The sequence below is a fragment of the Castanea sativa genome, chromosome 8, assembly GCF_040712315.1.
Source record: "Castanea sativa cultivar Marrone di Chiusa Pesio chromosome 8, ASM4071231v1".
Classification (NCBI taxonomy): domain Eukaryota; kingdom Viridiplantae; phylum Streptophyta; class Magnoliopsida; order Fagales; family Fagaceae; genus Castanea; species Castanea sativa.
In genome coordinates this window covers 45,916,827-45,940,085 of record NC_134020.1, presented here as the reverse complement: position 1 = coordinate 45,940,085, position 23,259 = coordinate 45,916,827, and the positions used below count along the sequence as shown (strand labels likewise).

Here is a 23,259-nt window from a genome sequence, read left to right as displayed (position 1 = left end):
TCAAGGCTTGGGAGCAAGACCAGCTTTAAGAGCTTGAATGGTGGCAACATCCGTCTTGAAGGATTTAGCCAAGACATTGTCATCAATGCCAGTAGTGAACAAAGAGTTGGGAAGCAAAACTTTTCCAGCATTTGCACTCCCAAAAGCTGAAATCGCTAGAGCAATTTCTTGCGTATAAGCATTATACTGGAAGTGCACGAGTCCCTTAGGAAACACAAAGACATCACCCTTTTGAAGTGTTTGAGTAAAGAGCTTGTTGGTTGTGTCAACAAACCCAACTTGAAGGGTACCTCGACTCAGGAAAAGGAGCTCAGAAGCGCGGGGATGAATGTGGGGTGGGTTAGGGGTGCCAGCTGGGAATTGAAGGACAGCATAAGAAACACTGTCCATTGAGAGCTGGGAACTCGGCCAAACTTATTTTGAGACTTTGAAGGTAGTGGTAGGGACAAGGAAACGCATGCCAATAAACGTGAAGAAACTTGCATCAACTGTGGTGACATTAGCGGGGACTATGAAGTCAGAGAGGATGTCTGGGTCTCCAGCTATTGCCATTTGGGTGATGGCAAGTGAAGAAACTAGTAGTGTGAAGAATTTCATGGTGAAAGTTTTAGAGGCCATGGAAGAGAATTTGAGGTATAGAGAATGGAAAAGCTAATATGGTACTTTGATGATGGCTATTGTGCTGGAGTGAGGTGCGTATTCATAGTAGAATGAATGGCCAGTATTTATAAGGTGTTTTCGGTATAGTAGAGGCCGTTCGTTTGTACTCCTTCTGCAGGCCTTTTGGATGACAAAAAATAGGTGAAAGCTACCAAGTCATTCTTGTTGTACCAGTAGTTTTTTATTTTTTATTTTTGGCCCTGTGATTTGGCTGCATGTCAAAAGAAATCAAGAAAAGAAAGCACAGGTATAACCGTTTAAATTTTGCTGTGTAATCTTTTTTTTTTTTTACAGCAATATAATTTTATTTGATGAGATGGGTTAAAGCAGAATAAATATTATATGCTGCCAAGATTAGAGTTTTAACTAGTTGATATGACTTTCATGATGAAAAATCTGATTTTGATGAATTTCATGACATGAAATGATCGAACTGATGCATAGGATTTCACATGATAACATGAATTGATTAGATGGTCAAAATTTGATTTTCAGTGCTTTTAATGATTATATGTTCATAAGTAGAAATCAAAATGGCCATAATACGATTGATTGCATGATCACATGAATGATTTATCTTCTTATTTTATTTTATTTTATATTAGTATGATATGGTTAGATGAATTTGATGATGTATGTCATGAAAAAAGGCCATTATTTCCTAGAAGACTAATTTAGGTTGAGTGAGATGGGTTACTAACACATTTCCATCTTGTAATCTTGATTTTAGATTAATTACTAGTATAAAACTATGCCTTTTCATATAATTTTACGTGTTTAGAATGTAACTAGGAATCAATGCCAAATAATTTTTCTTAGGTTGCAAATAGGAGAAAAATCTTGTAGTTTTAATTTATTTCTCATTTTATTATCAATTTATCATGTAATATGAATTTTTAATGAAAGAAATATATATTTCATTTATTTTTGTAAGTAAAATATTATTGGCCGTGTCATCACCTTGGGACTCAATTGACCCACCCCGGGTTGTAGTTCTCACAGAGAAACAGTAATAACTAAACAAACATGAAGGGGGAAGTTTTTACTACTTTATAGTTTCCCTAATCTAGCTTGTTCCAAGTTCTTGACTCAGAATGGCCAAAATGTCTCCTTGGCTGTTCTAGCTATAATATCCCGTGACTGGTATTAATCCAACTCACACTACTACAATATCGGTCGAAAGTGTGGAATGATTTATCTTTATCTTTTTTTTTTTGTATGGTACTTTATTTTCAGGAAATCAAGTACTAAGTAATTTAAAAAAAAAAAAAATTTTTGTAAATTTTATATTGTTAAGTGGATTATAAATATTTAAGATAACAATTAGTATTTAGAGTATGGACTGTGGAGTGATTTATTTTTATCATTTTTTTTCTTTTTGTATGGTACTTTACCTTCCAGAAATCAAGTACTGGGTATTTTTTTTTTACTTTTTTTTTTTGTAAATTTTTATATTATTAAGTGGATTATAAATATTTAAGATAGTAATTAGTTTTTAGAGTATGGACTGTGAAGTGATTTATTTTTATCTTTTTGTTTTCTTTTTATTTTTGTATGGTACTTTATTTTCAAGAAATCAGGCACTGGGTAAATTTCTTTTCACTTTTTTTAAAAATTTTATATTATTTAGTGGATTATAAATATTTAAGATAGTAATTAATTTTTAGAGTATGGATTGTGTAGTGATTTATCTTTTTTTTTTTGTATGATACTTTACTTTCAAGAAATCAAGTACTGGATAAACTTTTTTTTTTTTCACTTTTTTTCATCTTTTGTAAATTTTATATTATTAAGTGGATTATAAATATTTAAGATAGTAATTAGGTTTTAGAGTGTGGACGGTGGAGTGATTTATCTTTATCTTTTTTTTTTCTTCTTCTTTTTGTATGGTACTTTACTTTCAAAAAATCAAGTATAGGGTAAATTATTATTTTTTTCACTTTTTTTTTATTTTGTAAATTTTATATTATTAAGTGAACTATAAATATTTAAGATAGTAATTAGTATTTAGAGTGTAGACTGTGGAGTGATTTATCTTTATCTTTATCTTTATCTTTTTATTTTTATTTTTGTATGGTACTTTACTTTCAAAAAATAAAGTATTGGGTAATTTTTTTTTCTCTTGTAAATTTTATATAACTAAGTGGATGATAAATACTTAAGATAGTTATTAGTATTTAGAGTTTGGACTGTGGAGTGATTTATCTTTATCTTTTTTTTTTTTATCATTTTCTTTTTGTATGGTACTTTACTTCCATGAAATCAACTACCGGGTAAATTTTTTTTCACTCTTTTTTCTTTTGTAAATTTTATAATGTTAAGTAGATTATAAATATTTTAGATAGAAATTAGTATTTAGAGTGTGGACTATGGAGTGATATATCTTTATCTTTTTTTTTTTTTCTTTTTGTATGTTACTTTATTTTCAAGAAACAAGTATTGGGTAATTTTTTTTCTTTTGTATATTTTATATTATTAAGTGGATTATAAATATTTAAGATAACAATTATTCTTTAGAGTGTGGATCAAACTGTGGAGTAATTTATCTTTATATTTTATCTTTTTCCTTTTGTATGGTACTTTACTTTCAAGAATTTAAGTTTTGGGTAAATCCTATAAAAAAAAGTACTTGGTAAATTTTTTTTGTTCACAATAAAGGGGTATTAGCATCAAGTCATGACAAATATGTTACTGTCAAGAAGCTAGACAATATGGTGAGGGAAGTTGAGAGGGGATTTAAAACCAAAGTGATTGTGATTGGCCAAAAACTGGCCAATCTCAAAAATAACAAAAAAGGGTAAGAAATAACAAAAACTGGCTTTGGAAAAAAAAAATTAAGGTGTTGAAAAAAAAAAAAAAAACCTCTTTAGTGTCTGAGCGAAAGCAGCAACACCAATACCACAAAGGCAAGGACATCATTTTTTGTATCTTCCTCGAGTGTTTTGAGCAAGGACTGAAGAGAGGCATGGCCAGGAAGGATAGGCCATGGAACACAGAGAATAATGCTTTGGCTGAGGACCTCACTAGAGGAGAAGGTGAGGGTTGGGGAAGGGAACAAGAAAGGAGAGAAGAAAAAAAAAAAAAAAGAAGAAGAGAAAAGATGAAGTTGAGGAAGAAGGGTGAGTACTAGTGCATTTCCAAAGTGACAATGTGATCTATTTATAGAAGAGAACGGGCAAGTAAAATAAATGAAAATTTTGGACTGAACCTCACAAATGTTTTTTATAAGTTATTGTTGTGACCAAAATTTTTATTGGTTTTTATGGCCAACCACTAGCATTTTTCTAAATAAGCTAAATGATTAGCATATATTAAGGATGAGTAATGCTATAAACAAAAAAATTTTAATAATATTTTTACACAAAGTTGATGTAACAAATTTTTATTGATTCTCATTTGAGCTCAATACTTATATCATTTTTTTTTACTTACTAATAATCACTTATAATATCAACTATTTGTATAAAAAAAAATTGTTTGTAGCTCTAGCATTTTTTATTAAACATTGATGCCAAGTGCCTCAACAAATCTATTAAATTCATCAAAGCCTTGAGAAGTGAGGATGAATCTTTAGCCTTCTAAACATTTGCTCACTTTTGGGAAGTCCTTTACAAATACCTTTAGCGATTTTATTTTCTCACATATCATCAATTAGAAAATTCTGTAACTTATAATCTAACTAAACATGTGAGACATATTCATGATTTGTTGGTGTGGATAGAAGATCTTCCTCCACATGTTTATCGTGTTAAGCCTAACTAAACTTGCGTTACTTTTTTACTTACCAATATTTTTATACACTATTAGTATGACAACTTCTTATTTTTAAAAAAAACTTTTTTTAAATTACAAATATACTTTAATCCACTTTCAACAAAATTTCAAATAAGCTGCTCACAATCAAAATCTGCCGCTCATTGAGGTATCTTCTTCACAGTATTGTCAGTGTAGTAGCTTTGTTTTGTACAAAGATTGTCTATATATTTCGAGTATTATTTCATTGAAACTTGTTGCATCTCTACTTCATCCCTTTCACGTTTCTGAAAGCATCTTGAATTCTAAATTACTTTCTATTCAATCTCAGCTCTTCTCAGTCTGCACAACTTGCAAAGTCTTCTTTGTTATAATTCCTTGGTTGTAACACAACTGCTCTCATTTTACCTACAAAAAATTTATGTACTCAACTAATCTCTCAAGCCAAAGTTAGTGTTTTCCGGTTGATATTTATGAATACAACTTTTTGACTTTTGTTCCCTTCACTTTGAGTACAAATAGTAATTATAGTTTCTATTGCCACTGCCATGTTATTGAATACCACTATGGCAGCAGCAACATATTGAGATGGTGAGTGTGGTAGTAAAGATGGAGGTAAAAACGTGAAAACAAAAGCGCCGCTCAACAGAATTATTCTTTTTTTTCTTTATTGTTACTAGGCGCACACTCACGCGATATGTGAGAATATAAATATTATGTAATGATGTGTAATATATAAAAAGTAACCATTACTTTAAGTATTGTCTATTTAAAATAATAAAAAAAAAGATTTCTACAAGTATTTTCTTTATCTTTTTATCTCTACAATATATAATTTTATTATTATCATTTTTTTTAAGGTGAACCATATTCTTCTAACTTCTATTGTAGTGTATATTTGCTTTATATACAACTAAACTTTATCAGTTTCAAATTTATTATTCAAATTTCTCATCTCTTAACGAATAAGGAAATTATCATAATAATCAAAACTAATTACAAAATTACAATTTTATCTAAATCAAAATTAAAATGACACTAAAGGAATAAATGATAGGATTTACTCAAAAAATTAGTAGGGATATTCATATTCATGTTTCCAAAAAAAAAAAAAAAAAGTGGGTTCCAGTTAGCTCAACTGGTAAAGTCTCTGATGATTGTATAAGAGATCTGGGGTTCAATCCCCGTAATTGGTATCTTGGTCTGATAATAAAGAGCTATCATCAAGAGCAGACGCTATAGGTTGAAACTCTCTAAAAAAATGTTTCCAAAAAAAACTAAGTATTAACCCAAACTAAAATTCAACCAAAGCTATAAAAATTGAAAGAGAAGATTTTCTGATGGGATATAAAAAAAAAATAAAAAACACAATACCAAAACACATTAAAAAAAAACCGTCAACCTTAATTAGAGTTATAAGAAAGAATAAAAATTCACTAAAAAAAGTAGAGAGAGAGAGAGAGAGAGAGAGTAATCACAGTTTTGTGTGGAAAAAATATGGATTGAATGGAAAAATGAAATCAAATTTATACAAAATAAAATGGGTAGAAGAAAAGTCAAAATATAAAAAAGGGGAAAGAAGTATAATGGTAAAGTAGTGGAGAGATAAAGAGGCAAAAAGGAAAGGGAAAGTTTGGGAGAAAAGTAACAGTAGGTGTGTGAACTAATAGGAAGAAGAAGAAGTTTTTTTTTTTTTTTTTTTTTTTTGAAAAATAGGGGGGAAGAAAAGTTCAAATAGAGAAGAAAATATAAAAAATAAATGAATGACGTGACTGCTGATGTAGCTCAATGGAAGCGTAAGAACAATAAGTGTTACGTTTCAGCTTTTAGTAATATATAGATTTGTTTTGTTAGTATAGACGTAGCATTAAATCTAAAAATATGCAGAATCTTACAATTTACGATCCGATCCTATGATCTATGATTCCACTTACCTCATACAATCCCACTTACCTCCCATGATCCTACGTAGGATCCCGATTTTGACAACCTTAATCGAAACCCAACTTTTCTTCCCGCAAATCAACCCCATATGGCAATGCACTAGTTTTCATTAGGAGAATATGATAGTGTGTGGGGCTATAACTGTTACAAACCCAATTGAGTTTGTTGGTTACTTTGAGGGAACCAAGACCTCCTAACTGATAGATAAACTACTTCGAGAGAGTCTAGACCTCCAAAGTAAATACTCACTTAATAAGAAGATTTTTCAGCTTCCTTTATTAGTCAACATCAAGTCACATAAATAGATGGCTTTACTAGATAAAGTTCACATTTAAATTCAAAAGAAACCTAATCTTTATCAACAACAAGTAGATAAGATTTATTCAAATACTAAGCTAAGAATCTATCCTATTCATGATCTAATCAACTCCTAATAACAAAAATAAAACCTTAAATAATAAAATTAAATAAAAACTAAGCACGTAACAGTAAGTGTATGAAAAATGACATTGCCATCAATCATTAGGATCCTAAGGTGTGATTGGTCATCTCATTCCAAATAGTATGTTAAATTCTATTAGTCATTAGGATCCTGGAGTCCTCTAACCTGATATAGGTTGAGAGATTTTTGCAACAATAATATGAAGTGGGAGAGATCAATTGCCTTTTTTTTTTCTTTTTTTTTTAAATTATAGATATATTCAACCTTTTGGCGTTTGTTCCTGATGATTGTTCTTGTCATCGGATCAAGATACCAATTGATTTTTGGTATAAGAAGGGATTGAATCATAGATCTCTTATTCAATGACAAAAAATTTAACCAATTAATCCAACTGAAACCTACTCAATTGGCTGTTTTGTAGACACCAAAAGGAAATTTTGTTATACATTCATTACAGTATTGATGTGGGCAAATTCTCAACACCCAACTGAAAATTATTGGGTACTCCCTCCTCTCACATGAATGGTGGGTCCCACTAATTAAATTCATGGTAGAACTTACCATTTATGTGAGAGGAAGGAGCACATATTTATGGTTCTTCGGAAGTACCTAATAATTTTCCCCATCTAATAAACTTAAACAGACTCAACCTCCAAACTGTGGCCCAGTTAAATTTAATGATTTTCATCCCAAGTCAGCACTATATTCTCAGGGCTTGGGAGCAAGACCAGCCTTAAGAGCTTGAATGGTGGCGACATCCGTCTTGAAGGATTTAGCCAAGACATTGTTGCCAATGCCAGTAGTGAACAAAGTGTTGGATATTGAAACAGTTCCAGCATTTGCACTCCCAAAAGCAGAAATCGCTAGAGCAGGTACTTGAGGATCAGCATTATACTGGAAGTGCACAAGTCCCTTGGGAAACACAAAGACATCACCCGTTTGTAGTGTCTGAGAAAAGAGCTTGTTGGTTGTATCAACAAACCCAACTTGAAGGGTACCTTGGACCAGGAAAAGGAGCTCAGAAGCGCGAGGATGAGTGTGAGGTGGGTTAGGGGAGCCAGCCGGGAATTGAAGGACAGCATAAGAAACACTGATGGCAAGTGAAGAAATTAGTAGTGTGAAAGATTTCATAGTGAAAGTTTTTGAGGCCATGGAAGAGAGCTTGAGGTATAGAGAAAGAAAAAGTTAATATGATACCTTGATGATGGTTATTGTTGTGGAATGAGGTGCTTCTTCATAATAGAAGGGCCAGTATTTATAGTGTGTTTTACCTATAGATGCTTGGAGAGGCCATTGTGTTTGTACTCCTTCTGCAGGCCTTTTGGATGACAAAAAATAGATGAAAACTACATAGTCATTCTTGTTGTAGGCTTGTAGCTATAGTTTTTTTTTTCCCTGTGATTGGCTGTTAAACACAACTACATAAGCAAGAACGTAAAAAATTCTGCTTATCTTCATAGTTGATATATAACAGCTCAAAAGTATATGCTCTGCCATTCTTTAATGCTAGGTTCTTAATTTAGCATTGATTTTGCTAAGGTTAAATGTGATACGGTTGGGCCTGCATTTGAAATTTGAGGAATATTTTCATCAATAAAACTAGGTCAAGTAGAAATTGTACTTAGCATCAAACCTTTATTTTATATAAGTACTTTGCATCATAGCCGGTGATCATAGGTAAATGTGTGCGTTGAATCTTGTCGTTTATAGTTGGAGTTGCCCAACATTTCCATATAATGAAATTTATTTGATATCATCAAGTTAATTTCTTTAGCTAGATGAGGCACGACCATATGATAGTGGTATAAAATTTAGAGGCGATTCTTAAATTTTATCCCATTAACGATTTTTGCCATTTAAGTTAACTTTGAAGTTTTAAACACCACATTTCGTGATTATCATCTAACAAAGTATAGGTTAAAATGTCATTTGGACCATCTTATGAACAAGAACTTAATTATTAAATATCATCAAAACTCGTATCGATCACAACTTGGGTGCAAAGATCAGAACACTGAATTAATTTTAATTAATTAGGTGGTAAAATTTCATTGATTTGAGCTTAAATATAGAGTGCACAAAAATCCAGAGGATAATTCTAGAGGATAATTATGGTTTTTGGATAATTAGTTAATTATGACATAAAATGGGATGATTAATCAAGAACACGATTGAGGGATCTTGTGCCTGGATCAAATATCCAAGCTCCTGATCTGTCTGTGGGTTCCCAAGCCCACAACAGTTCTAACAAAGGAGACTCATTGTTTCTGGCGGGGCTGAGATACAACCTCTGCCAATACATAGAAGTTTTCTTGATTTTCATGAAAAAGTTGCCTCCGTTTATTAGATTGCTCATGTTCATCAGTTTTAGGACCTGATCGTTTTTGGGGGGTAAAGGGCAACACCTCCTGATTTTCAAGGTTTTGTTTTCGCGGCAATCTCTTCCACTTTGGTGCCGTGTAAGCTTCAGGCTCACTGAATACCTCCTGTGGCTTGTGGTTTTTTCCTTTGTCCACGTGACTGGCATGCTCCTCAGCCTTTCCTTGTGGAATTAATTGGTCGGGTGGACTTTGGAAGACCACTTCAATTGTTTCCGTTTCAAGGTTGGATACGTTTTCCTTATCTGTTTCTGACCCATGATTTCCTCCCTCACATGATTCAAACTGCAATAACTCCTTATCAATTTCCATGATTTTCGCATTAAAATACTCCCCCTGATATTTCGTGTCCTTACTTATTGGGATTGCATTGTCATTATCACCAATAATTGTAGTTGTCACTACCCCCTTCATAACGTTTCCCACTGGTTGCATGGCATTCAATTCTTGTGGCTACGTTTCAGAGATGCTAGCACCGTAAGCTCCGCCTTTTTTCGGTGGTGTTAATTTCCCTCGATGCATGTTACCAAACTAACTCACTATTTTCTTTTAGATTCTTAGTACCCAAGAACCACCATTATAGCGTTATCTTGCTAAGCATTGGTGTAGCCCAAATCTAGGGACTATACTGCTGATCCACTTGAGTCAATGTGTCATTACTCTCTATCCACAGATCGCAATCCTTGTCGAAGTGATTCAAACTACCACACCAGTAACAGATATTAGGGAGGCGTTCATACTTGAAGGAAACCCACCCCTTTGATCCATTATCCAATGAGAAAACTTTGCCTCTACAAAGGGGAAGAGATACGTCCACCCTTACTCGGACTCTCATGACACGCCCCTTATCAACCTCTACATCACTCGAGTTTTTGTTCACCACCCCCACTGCTACACACAGATCTTCAGCCACCTTAAGACTTAGGTAGCAGAAGGGAATGTCATGTACTTGCACCCACAGAGATACTTGGTCAAAGACTAAAACATGTGCAGGGATGCTATAGTCATATCTTTGAATCAGCACCAAGTGTTTATCAAAACTCCATGCTTCACCTTCAAAGATTTTTTCCACTTCCTCCTTGTTGTCAAAAGTAAACAATATGATGTGATTTCTAGCATTACGTACCTTAAAACCGTTAACAGATCTCCAAATGGCATTGAAAGTTCTGATAACTAACTTAGTGTTTAAAGCCCTTTTTGTGAGAAACTTTGCTGTAATGGTATACTCTACCACACCTTTGTCTTCACTTAGTCAAAAATCTCCACCTTCCCTATCATTCAATGATAATTCGCCCCAACGTTTCATAAGGTTCTCCATGACGTAAAGTATAATAACAAAAAAAAAACCTATTTGTGTTTCCCAAACCCCACGAAAGAATCCCAACTAGCCTCCAAGTAACAAGTGTTACTTGAGGAACTATAGCGCCTTACTGGAAGGAACAACAATTCTACTGCCTAAGGGAAGGAGGAGCACCACCTTTTCTTAGCCGCAAAGAAACTATTCAAGATTGAGAATTTGAGTTGAAATAGAATTTTCTCTCCCAAACTTAAAAGAATGAAATGAAGTCATATTTTGGTCTCTTTCTCATATTGGTTATGTTTTCCTCCTTTTTTATGTTAGTCAAAACGGAGGCAAAAAAGCCCACAAGGGTTGCCACTATTGTTGTATGTATCACTAGGTCATGTTGGTCATCGAGTAAATGGGTTAAGAAATTAGAACTAAGTCTCAAGGCAAAAGAGCCCATAGGGCTGCATTATTGTTGTATATCATGTTTGTCATTGGGTAAGTGTATTAAGAAATTAGAACTAATATTTAGCATCAATTTCAACTTTTAGCTTCTAGGTTTTATTTTTTATGTACAACTTTTAAAAATCTCACTTTTTCTCACTTTTTTCAATGTACAAGTATAATTTAACACATTTTCAGTAAAAAATTATCAACAAAAAGTTAGATAAGTTATTCCTAAACTGACACTTAGTCCAGATAAAAGCATTATTAAGAGACCATTTCACTTCCTATTTCGCGCTAGTTTTATGCCTAATGCTTACTTACGTAATCCCCTAAATGCCTATCAACTTGGATTTATTTATTTTTGTTAATTTTAATGAATGTAACAAACTTTGCTTTAACATAAGCATAAACATAAAAATATGTATTTTAAACGTATTAAAGAAATTGGATCATTTGACACATTAATTCCTATGGCAGGCATGAAACGAATGATAATCTAAAGTCAATTCAAAAAATGTATCGACCTATGATTACTATTTATAGATGTGTTACAATCTAAAGTCAATTCTAAATATCTCGATCTATGATAATCTAAAGTCAATTCAAAGACTTTTCTTCTACGATGCATTTGATAATTGTTTTTTACCCCAATGTGGGGTTGGCAAAAACTTTTTGCCCAACTTAGCTTGTCCTTTCATTTTTCCCCCGCAAATTTTTCCCACTATATATATAGGTGAAGGGACAAAGATGGGTTTTGCTCACCCTACTTCAGAAGTGCAATGAAAAGATATCTCCATGCTCTGCTCTAATTGTCTTGATGACTAAAAAGTTATTAATTGTAATTTCCAAATTTGTCTAACCACCGAGCAACATAAATGCATGCACTAGCTTAAATGAAATACTATAGCTTATTGTGCATAAATTAAGACCTTTCCTATTATTTTAGTTCAATTAAAGTACAGCCAACTACCAAGTACTAACATAAATAAATGCCAAAACCCATTTTAGGAGAAATTGCGATTGAATTTTCTAAATTTCAATAATTATGTAGACTCCTTGAAATACAACTGATAAGAAATAACTTATTTTTATTGATTGGGACTCGGGAGAATCTTTTGAATATCCTCATCATACAAAAAATTACAGGGAAACAAAGAGAAAAGAAAAAAACAAATGAAATGAAATAAAACAGAGACAGTTACTTAACACAATTTAAGACAAAACAAACCAAGGCATAAAATCAATATTAGAACTTATATATGACTTTGCATTACGACTAATTTGTGTTAATGGCTCGGCATGATTGCCTTATTTCCCCTTGTGTGCCAGTAAGGACTTCAACTGCTCCCAACTTAACCATGGCCTGACCAAATTTGGATCGAAAATCGGAATAAGAAGCAACTATCCCTTGAACCGTGCTACTAGTTAGTGGGTCCAAAGCTAGCTCTTGATCAATTTGGAGAATCCCTCTATTCATTAAGATTTGCCTGTAGTATGACTTGAAGATGAACGAACTTTGAAAACTCTGGTCAAGATTAACAGTGTTGCTGCCTGCTGAGTTTTGGGGACAGATACGTCTTAGCTGACTGGCTAACCATGGATTCATGGTAGGGTCAGGTTGCCCAGTGTTTTGGAAATTGTAAAGGCGATCTTGGAAGAGGGGACAATGTGCAACTCCAACAGTGTGACCACCTATACATCATGAAACATGGCATATATATTAACAAAAAGCTTGAGTGCTTTTACAGTGCATAAATAAGAACATGTATAATAAGATAAGGAGTAGTAAGATATATATTGTTCTAGTACCAAGAAGATAAACCATGTCTGTAGCACTAAGTCCTTTTCTAGCGAATGCCGCAATGGAGTCATTCACTGATATCCTAGGACTTGGAAGATCAACGTTTTGGGCAAGGGATACCAAGCCATCTCTTCTCCCCGTTTGTACATCGTATCGGTATCCTCTGTTAATCTGCATCATCAAATATTATCAAACTCTATTATATATATATATATATATATATATATATATATATATATATATATATATATATATATATATAATGTTATCCATCTAATTACCACATGTTATTGTCAACACAGTTGCATATCATCACCAGGAACCATTTGATCTACAGGATACAGGCCTTTGTATGTTGAGATTTATGCTTGACATATATCATCTTACTATGATAATGGAGCTAGCTGACAATGATAAAATTATGTTCCTATTAAGTCAATATATTGATGAGAGTATATCTATTCATTACCAAAGCAAAAACGTCCCTGGTAGCCATAGAAATAATATCAGCGCAAGAGACAACTTCTGGGCAGACAGCCTCCACGGCAGCCTTTGCTGCGTCGATAACTTCAAAGCCCCTCACACTTAGATTTGGAGGTGCAGTTTTCTCGGTGTTGTTCCCATCTAGTAGAATCGATGCATCACATCCCTTTTCATGTTAAATACAGTGTTAGCCCATGTTGTGCAAACAAAAAACAAAAACAAATACCCTTAAAAGCTAATAATACTTGTAAACAAAAGAGGAATTTGCAGTGGGAGAATTATTAATTTATATAAGATTTACCTTGTAAACTATATAAATATATACGATATACATTTGCATGAAAGTGTTCAATACTGTACACATTTGTTTAGTTTACAATGTAAATCTTACATAAATAAAATATGCAATGTAAACTAATAATTTTCCTTTGCAATGTTATGATGAAGAGAGCCACAGTAACAAAAATTCTGGCAACATTTTATTTAGGGTTTGTGGTATTTCCTAAGATCTAGAATGCATCAAGCAGCATGAATTCTCACCATTTTTATTTTTTTTTGCTAAATCTAAATTGAGAAGATCTTCTATGACATAGCATAGAATGTAAAGTCATTTAAAATTTTAAATAACACGACACTTTTGACATCTTACAAAATAAACATTATGTACATATCGATCCTAATTGCACAAAAAGAGAGGTAGAATGCCACTAAGGGTGCATTTGTTTCGACAGTAAAGCAATTTCGGAAAATGTTTTCAGCATTTGCGGGTGTTTGGCAACACCGGAAATTTTGGTCAAACGGAAAAGAGGAACCATTGACTGTAAAATACACCCTCCCCACCCGGAAAATATTTTCCATGTCTATTTTACCTTCAAATTGAGTTTTCCGTTGGAAAACAGAGAAAGAGAAGGAGAGGGAGAGAGCAACAACCCACACCAGAAAAGAGAGAGAGAGAGAGAGAGCTAGAGGGAGATCGCCGGTGAAGCCAAGATCACGCCGTCCTCAACCCAAAGGCCCGCCGTCGAGCTCGCGCCGGGCGAGATCGAGGCTCGATCTCGCGCCGTCGAGCTCGCGCAGGGCGAGATCGAGACGCGATCTCGCGCCGTCGAGCTCGCGCAGGGCGAGATCGAGGCGCGATCTCGCGCCGTCGAGCTCGCGCAGGGCGAGATCGAGGCGCGATCTCGCGCCGTCGAGCTCGCGCCGGGCGAGATCGAGGCGCGATCTCGGGCCGTCGAGCTCGCACCGGGCGAGATCAACGTGCGATCTCGCGCCGTCGAGCTCGCGCAGGGCGAGATCGAGGCTCGATCTCGCGCCGTCGAGCTCACGCCGGGCGAGATCGACGCATGTGATCGCGCCGGCGAGATCGGTGACCCACCAATCTCACTCTTCCTCCTTCCTGTCTCACCTCCCTCTCTCAGTTTAATTTGATTTGGCCATGGTGATTTGATTTTTGTTTGTTTAGAAGTTGATGGATTGTAATGTTCTATTATAAAATTTGTTTGGAATGTGAGAAAATGGTTGAGAAAATGTGAGAAATCAGTAAAAAATTTGCATTTTCAGAATATTACCAAACACTTGAAAATATTTTTCAAAGTATTTTTTAAAATGCCACCAAACATCTAAAAATATTTTCCTTTCCTGAAAACATTTTCCGGAATTGCTTTACTGTCAAAACAAATGCACCCTAAGCCACGTAGCTATAGCTGAAAATAATATATTTAATTGGTTTATATGTTAAACAAAATGGAGTACATGCATGTTAACCATTTTGTGGTACCTAGATATAAAAAGTAAAGAAATTAAAAGAGCTCACTTTAACAAAGCAATCGTGGAATTGCATGCGAATGAGAGCTGGCGCAATAGTCGGGTCCTCATTGAATTTTGCCGCGACAACTTGGGTTACAATTGCCTCAACATCTACCAAACATTTTTCCCTGTAAAATCCTACCTGAAGTTGACCATAACAATGGCCTGTGAAGCTCATCAAGATGAACCCAAGGCAAAGTGCAGTAGCAGATGTGCTAGACATTTTCATGATCTTCATTCACTTTGAAGTAGAACTACAAAAAATGTGCATGAAATAAAGGACATCTTTCTTTCCTATTTGTAGGGAAGAAGATATGGACTATGGAGTATGGAGTCCTAACCTACTACAAAAACTTGATGGTTTGCACGACTTGCATTTAGGTGGGGTTTCTTTTTTCAATTACAAGGTGTTCTAGGTTGTGACAAGACATGCACATATAAGGAAATATTCAATTATTGGGTTATTTTATAAAATAGGTGCCGACTTGGTTAATATTTCTATATTGGAATGAGAATCAATAAAATCAAAGAAAATCATGGATGAGTTTAAAGTTCAGATCATCTGACTCCTTAGTAATTTTAGTTTTAGCACGCGTTTTCAGCAGGCACCAAAAATTAATTATTATTAGATCAGGATCAATACAAATTAAGTCCCAAGCTGCAAAATCTGATCAACCACACCAGTAACAAACAATTTCACCTAACATCAACTATGCTAAAAGAAAATTCAGCGACTTAGCAAATCTTCTATTCAACGTGAAGAATCCATGGACATTCTCAAAATGAAGCTACTTATCTCTGATATCAACAATTAATACTTATTTATGTACAGCATTTTCATATTATGCAATCTTCTTTTTATTTCAATCCAAAGATGATATGGATGTGCAGGCCAAGCCAGTTTAACAAAACTAAAAGAGAAAATTTCCCCTTTAAAGTACTTAAAAATTGTAGAAACTCCCTATCCCAACATGCTGGCTTGCAAATAATAGAACAAATTCTCAAAATCCTTCACCATAATACCATATATATGCTTAGACAAACCACAATTGTTACATAAACGGTCTCTATTTTTCATACAACTTGTGATAATTTGACTTCATCTGCCCTGAACTTCTTTAGCGTTTCACTTAGAAATTTAGAAACCGTATCTTTTACTCTTTTCAATGCTGTTCTTTTGGCAGCAGCCGCCCATAGGGGTGTATGTGTATCGAGGTTGATGCTTTTGCCCCATTTGATGATTTCTCAATTGGCTTCATGGGAAAATGACTTAGTTAGAGCTATTAAATTGTTAAAATTATATAGTTAAATGATTAAATTTATCATTTTTTAATAGGTTAAACTTTTAAGCGAATCAGTAATTTAACATAATCTCATACATTGAGAGGGCGTTTGGATAGGCGTTTTCTGCGTTTCTGCGTCTGAGTTTTGCTTCCTTTTTTCTTTTTTTTTTCTTTTTTTTAAACCCAGCCGCAAGATTTGACTATTCAGCTATGAACAGTGCACAAATGCATTGTTCATGGGTCCTACAAATTTCACTTTTTCACAATTTTTTCATTAAAAATGGGTCCCACAGTACTATTCACACATTTAAAAATTATTTTGCTACAGTGTTTTCAGTTTTCAGTTTTCAGTTTCAGCAAAATAAGTTCTATCCAAACGGACTCTGAGTCTCACCTATCAAAAGGGAATTTGAGCTCACACGTGAAAAAAAGTGTTAGAATTATGTGGTTAAATAATTATTTAATATCAATATAAGTTGTGGCCATCAAAAAGTGAGTCTTTAAAAAGTTATACAAAGCAAAATAAATGAAATAAATCAAAAAATAAGCTTAGCCAATAGTACTTGTAGGAATTGGATTTAGAAGCCCAAGCTCAATGAGAATAGTGGTGCTCTGTACCCAACCCAAGCCCTAACAATAGAGTTGTTATGTGAAGAGGTGGGAAGACAATTACAGTTTAGTCGCAAGCTAAGCCTAAGGAAGTATTTCTCAAATACAAAGGAACAAATTAGGTAGTTGATGGAAAGAAAAGTTCTCATCGGTCATTTCCGAGGAGGAGTTCTTATATTGATCTTGCTTAGGGTTTTATCAAGTTATACACTGTTCACATTTCTATTATTTTTTCTCTTTTCTAAAAAACCTCGTTCACTATAGGGCTTCTTTCCTCTTATATATTATCCTTCTTAGAATTCTGGCCTTCCACTTGTACGCCTCAAAGCTCTTTCCTGGATACTTGTCCCATCAAGGCTCTACTGAAGATGGTAGAAAGAACTGCTAGCTGTGAAATCATTGTTTAGAGGTCACTTCTTCATTAAAGCAGCTAATAAGGTTGTTACAGAGTATTCAATGCGGAGGTAGAAGGTATTCCCTCTCAGGAAGTTTCCTCCCACCATACGGATCCTCTCCTACAGCTCCATTCTTCCCAGTCGGACGCTCAGAAAATGTTAAGTCTCTTCTCCATCCTCTTCTCGAGTAGACCAACTCCTTGGGTCAGATATACTTTTATAAATGATTTGATGCGTGACACCCAGCCTTCCCACGGTGCTAATAGGTCAATTCGGAAGATGGAAAAGAAGGATAGCATATATAATAGAGAAGTTTACAACTTTCCTAGGCCAATATTTTAATCTTTCTTTCGGTGATATAATGCCTGTTGTGGCTCTCTTTCATCCACCCGCGAAGGTTGACCACTTTAGAAACTTTCTCAATAAAAATATCTATCTATGGTCATTTGTCGGCCTTGTTTCATAGTCAGCTAGAAAACATTTAAATAATTATTGGGCATAAAATAATGGGCCCAAAAAAGGATTAATAGCCCATTTATTTTTCAACAGTTTCCATAAACACTTATTTGATTTAAATTTCCGTCAATGTCACAATTACTGTTGCAGTTTATGTTACCGTTAGTTGTTTACGTTGCAGTGTTTAATCTCACCTTTTTTTTTTTCTTTTTTTTTTTGTTGCTAACCGTTTAATCTCACTTATTTGACACTGACAGAAATTTCCTATTGAATTATGATGAATATTTTATTTTGTCATCTTTGAACATCTAGAGTTAGCTTTTGCTAATCTCTTTATATTATTTTGCTAAATCTATTCTATAGTAAAGATGGATTTTTTTCTATTACTTGTTGAACATACCTAGGGTTCATTTGAATATCGTTTATTTTGCTGAAAACTGAAAATACTATAACAAAATAATTTTTAAATGTATGAATAGTGTCGTGTGACCTATTTTTAATGAAAGTTTCGATGAAAAAAGAAGTTTGTAGATCCTATGAACAGTACACGAGACTCACTGAGCGTGACTTTCAGCGCTGAAACACGCTTCAAAAAAAAAATAAAGGAAGGAAACGTAAGACGCAAACGCGCAGATAAATCAGCCCAATCCAAACAGTCACTTACTCGGATTTCATTAACCAAATTTGACCATAATTACTAGATGCCTTTGCTTTAATTTTAATTAAAGTTTTCATTGACTTCACTAACATTTTCTCATAGCTTTGCTAGATGAATTGCACTTACGTGATTAAATGTCATTTTAAATTGTTAAAGCATATTACTTTTAATCTCAATCTTACTAAACACGCTGATCCTATTTTTCTATCATTATTAGAACTTAGAAGTGAATCCATGTTTTTCCACACATCCTTTGATATGATCTAACTGTAAATGACATAAATCTCTACATAATACTGCTGGTGAATACTTTATGTCATAACTACACCACCTTTTATCTTATTTCACTTATTAATTATATTATTTTATTGTTCAAGAGAAAGCACAATAATAACAGTTCATAAGGGGCTGTTTGGATTTTGGTGTTTCCATCACTCATTACCCTGTTTCCATCACTCATTACCCTGTTTCCATCACTCATCACTCAAAAATGGTGGGACCCACGAAGAGAAAGCTTGTTTGGATTTGTTTTCAAGTTTTGTTTCCATCACTCAATTCTCTGATTTTTGAGTAATGAGTTAGCAAAACTAAAAAGAACTTTTGGGTGTTTTTGAGTTATAGAAACTGAGTTATGATAGCATTTTTGTAAATACACACATACGAGGGACCCACGGTTAGAGTATTGTCACTTCCAGGCGCTACTTTTCACAATCCCACCAATGGCTCCTTTAAGCACCACAACTCCTTCACAGTTCACACCACAAACTCCAAACCACACAAACAGAAAACACATCCAACCTCATACCTCCTCACGCACACCCTCAGCCTAGCCACACCCACCGAGCCCCACCTCAACCAACCCACCCCGCCCCGAGCTCAAACCGTTCTTCACAACGCCGCCCCTAGCTCAAGCCATTTTTTAATGTTTCAGGTCCCAGAAAACCCAGATTGAACACCAAACAGAAACTAACAAAACCCAATAAAATTAAACTTAGAAATCTAAACATATCAAGTCATACCCATTAGAAATCTAAACATTGGAAGAGATTGGCTCCGCTGAGTCACGATGGATGAGATCAGCGATGCTGTTGCACGTCGGAGAGGATCTTGCGGCACTGGGTGACAATGGCCACAAGGTGGGCGGCGTTGGGTGACGGTGGGTTTCCTTTACAATATTCATCGAGGGGTTTGGGAGAATAACAGGACTGAAGGGGAAAATTAAATGAAATGGCTTTGGTGCTAGTGTGTTACACAGGTATGCTAACTGTGAGCCTGACATGATGCTTAGGTAGTGGATCCCACAAAAAGTAAAAAAAAAAATTAGTTATCAGAAGTTGGAAACAAGTGCCAAATATGTCACCTTAGGAAGTTGGGGTATTTTCAATGATAAGTGATGAGTTATTAAGTGATGAATGATGATATTTTAATGATGAGTGATGAGTAATGAGTAAGCATTTTTTTTTTCATCCAAACGGCCCCTAAATGACCCATTGGCATGAGTTCTGTACTCAGCTTCCTCTCTCAAGATCTTTCTAAGTCAACAAATCAAAGCACGACACATGTTCAAACAACAAAAAACACCGTAGACAAAGACACAGACTCACTGTGGTAGCATAGAAAAAACCCTACCTTGACCCTAAGTACAATCCAAACTCCAATTACCAACCAAAAAGTCAAAAACCATATATTTTTACATTTTAAACAACTTTACACACATTTCCACACACTTTTTCACCCATACAAATTTCAAAAAACTACAAAAATCTCATCTCAAACTAATCTACCAAACACCTCATTAACACTTTTGTTTTTTATAGAAGAACTTTAACACAACTTAAACACATAACAAATGATGATTTAATTACTTTCTTTTTTTTTCTAAGATCCAGTGGTAAACTTGTGTGTGACTAATATTATTCAATCACACTTAATAGATATGCAAATCATGTTCATATCAAAATGTGTGTTCATAGAAGAACCGAGCTTAAGACCCCGTTTGATAACGGTGTTTAAACAACAAAAACTATCGTTTAAACACCACAACACGTATTTTTACACATTTTTTCACTCACATGTATTTTTACAAAACTTATATAACGTTACTAAAAAAAATCTTTTACCAATTTAGCCCAAGTTCAGACAACTAACTATACTGGGACTACTGCCGACACCTTGTCCACATTGCTTTGATGTTTCATTTCATCCTAGTCAAATGACCAACACTAACCTCTAATGTAGCTAACCTACAAAAATACACCGAGGGCATTATTGTCACTTAAACCATCCACCCCTTCTCTGCTCACAGCTCTCTCTGTCCTCATTTCTGAACTCCAAGAAACGAGCAGCAGCAGCAGCAGCACCGCTTCTGCCTAAAAAGAAGGAGAGTAATTTGGTGTAAAAATGATGGGCAAAAAGGTAAAATGGAGCTGGAGCTCAGCCATAATCGGAGCAGCGTCGGCGGCGGCAGCGACGGCGCTGATTTCGGCAAAGCCGAAGGACCCGACTTTCCACGTGATATCAATCAGCCTCACCTCATTCAAGCTCAACCTCCCAGTCCTCGACGTCGAGCTCACCCTCACCGTCCACGTCACCAACCCAAACATCGTGCCCATCCACTACTCCTCCACCACCATGTCCATCTTCTACGACGGCTCCCTGCTCGGCTCCGCCGAGGTCCAAGCCGGCTCCCAGGGTCCGCGGTCTTGCCAGCTGCTCCACCTCCCGGCTCGGCTCGACGGCGTGCAGCTCGCTCACCACGCCGTCAAGTTCGTGGCTGACGTGGCGAGGCGCGTGATGGTGCTGGACGCTGCTGTGGATATCGGTGGTACCGCGAAGGTGTTGTGGTGGCACCACAAGTTCATGATCCGCGTGGACAGTCGGATCACCGTTGATCCTGTTTTTCTTGATGTGATTGATCAGCAAAATACGGCTGAGATGGAAATCTCTCTCACTTGAAAAGGCTGAAACGCACGTTTTGTATTATATAAGAAAAGAATGGAACATGAATGAACAATAATATTTTTTAATGTTTTTGGTGAACTTCATTTTTTTTTTTTTAAATATTTTTTAGAGTACTCGCTTTGTCATTTTAGACTATGATATCAGGGGTTTTGATATTAAATTCTCACACTTTTAAAAGTTTCAAATTAATCTTACACTTTTTAAAATGTTTTAATTCAATCCATACATTTATTTATATTTTCCGAGGCATATGGTAGTCGTTTTCCAACAACCTTGCGCTAATTGGGCCTAGACCCCCAATTAATTTATATTCTAAATTAGGTCTAGCCTACAATTGGCGATCCAAGAAGTAGTTCAAGTGGTGTTTTGATAATAACCTGCTTGGAAACCAAGCTAGCCAAAGATACTATCAGGTAGCCAAGTTACAATTTTTGAAATCTGAGTTGGACTTTCTCATCCCCTAGATTGCGTTCTACCTTCACTCTTTTCTCACATGTTTCCCTCCCCTGGATTAGGTTCTACCCCCTTTTTCTTGACCCTCCCTTCCTTTTTTTATACCCTTGCCTTAGTAGATCTGTCATAATGAGAGAATATCATACATGTACATGGGTCCCTCCACTCATGGAGTTTGGATAGTTTCTTGAATCTTGGTTATTGTTCTTACGTGTAATCGTGTACTAAAGCCTTGCTGTTGAAATATTTTCAAGTAACTTATGCTTGACACCAAATCCTGTGTTCGGCTAGCGAATTCCCCCAAAGGCATTAATTTATGTCCTAAGCTACAGTGGACATTTATTGGAGTGCTCTGCTAAGGTGGGGTCCTTCGCTTAAAACATCTCAATATTCACCTAGTTAGTGTGGGTCTGTCTTGGGCCAACCTAATCCTAGATGGGCCTGAATTGGTCTAGGAATAGGCCAGCCTTTTTGCCCACCTACAAGGTGTTAATGAAAAAAAAAAAAAAAAAGTTCAAACAAAACGATAGTGTGTGATTTCAACAATGTGTCATGCATATTCACTCTCAAGTACTACGTTATCATTTTATTTACATATTTGCTATTTTATTATTCACAATCAGTCTATGAATTAAATTGATACATTTTATAGAGTAAAAAGTTTGGTTTGGAGTTTGGAACCATCCTTTAATTTTAGGTTTTAAAATGTAATTTATCCATCATTCTATATTGTGTTTTGATTTTGCTTATCCTCTTGTTAAATAAATTTTTTTCTTGGACCTATTAAGTTAGTGTCTATATGTATCATGTCATCTATACTACTATTTAAGAGATTTCTTTTGTTTGGGATCCTCATTTTTTTTTGTTCAAAAATGCCCTCACACCTCTATGTTTAAGTAGAGACAAAACTAAATGACAATCTAATAAAAATACAACTCTAACTTTCATTACCTAAAAAAAAGGGTCACTTTTCTATTAATTTTCAAATTATTTTATCCACTTATAAATTATATTCTCAAAATAAAAATTACATATAAAAATTTTATTTATTTATTTATGTTGGTGTTTGAATTGTTTTCTCTCACACTTGTTTGTACTGCCTTTTTTTCATTTTAATGAATGTATTTTCTATGTCCAAAATAAAAATCTCTATGCATGTGGTTTAATTAGATAGAAAAGAAAAACATCTCAAATTGAGATGAATAGAAAATTTATGACACTAAAACCAAAAAAAGCATCATCGCACGCGCTCTAGTCACCTTTTACTGTATTGGCAAAGGAAGCAACTCAAACCTTTATGCATATAATTTGGAGTTAATGTCCTTTTACTGTATTACCAAAACAAAATGTCTTATAAGGAGAGGCAAAATGCTTTAAGGGGGCTTGAACTCTAAAGTGAGGTGGAATCTTGTGTAACAGTTGCATACGACATTCCTTTTACATGA

At 34.8% G+C, this 23,259-nt stretch overlaps 4 protein-coding genes and 1 pseudogene across 4 annotated transcripts; 1 reads left to right on the top strand and 4 right to left on the bottom strand.

Annotated features, from left to right (window-relative positions):
• On the bottom strand, positions 1–618 carry LOC142605699 (germin-like protein 9-3; annotated as a pseudogene).
• Positions 619–7,507: 6,889 nt separating this feature from the next.
• LOC142606422 (germin-like protein 9-3) lies at positions 7,508–7,951 on the bottom strand. The gene has a single exon (XM_075777775.1). The coding sequence runs from the start codon at positions 7,949–7,951 to the stop codon at positions 7,508–7,510; it is 444 nt and encodes a 147-aa protein (XP_075633890.1).
• A 1,842-nt stretch (positions 7,952–9,793) lies between these two features.
• On the bottom strand, positions 9,794–10,335 carry LOC142606421 (uncharacterized protein At4g02000-like). Its single transcript, XM_075777774.1, has 2 exons — positions 10,304–10,335; positions 9,794–10,187 (listed from the first exon to the last, which is right to left on the bottom strand). Exons 1-2 carry the CDS (start codon positions 10,333–10,335, stop codon positions 9,794–9,796), a joined length of 426 nt encoding a protein of 141 aa, XP_075633889.1.
• A 1,648-nt stretch (positions 10,336–11,983) lies between these two features.
• LOC142605701 (peroxidase 60-like) lies at positions 11,984–15,237 on the bottom strand. Its single transcript, XM_075777135.1, has 4 exons — positions 15,007–15,237; positions 13,180–13,359; positions 12,719–12,881; positions 11,984–12,601 (listed from the first exon to the last, which is right to left on the bottom strand). Exons 1-4 carry the CDS (start codon positions 15,235–15,237, stop codon positions 12,186–12,188), a joined length of 990 nt encoding a protein of 329 aa, XP_075633250.1. The 3' UTR covers positions 11,984–12,185.
• A 5,138-nt stretch (positions 15,238–20,375) lies between these two features.
• Positions 20,376–21,426, top strand: LOC142607019 (uncharacterized). The gene has a single exon (XM_075778422.1). It carries the CDS (start codon positions 20,801–20,803, stop codon positions 21,353–21,355), a length of 555 nt encoding a protein of 184 aa, XP_075634537.1. The 5' UTR covers positions 20,376–20,800; the 3' UTR covers positions 21,356–21,426.
• The last annotated feature ends 1,833 nt before the right edge of the window (positions 21,427–23,259 follow it).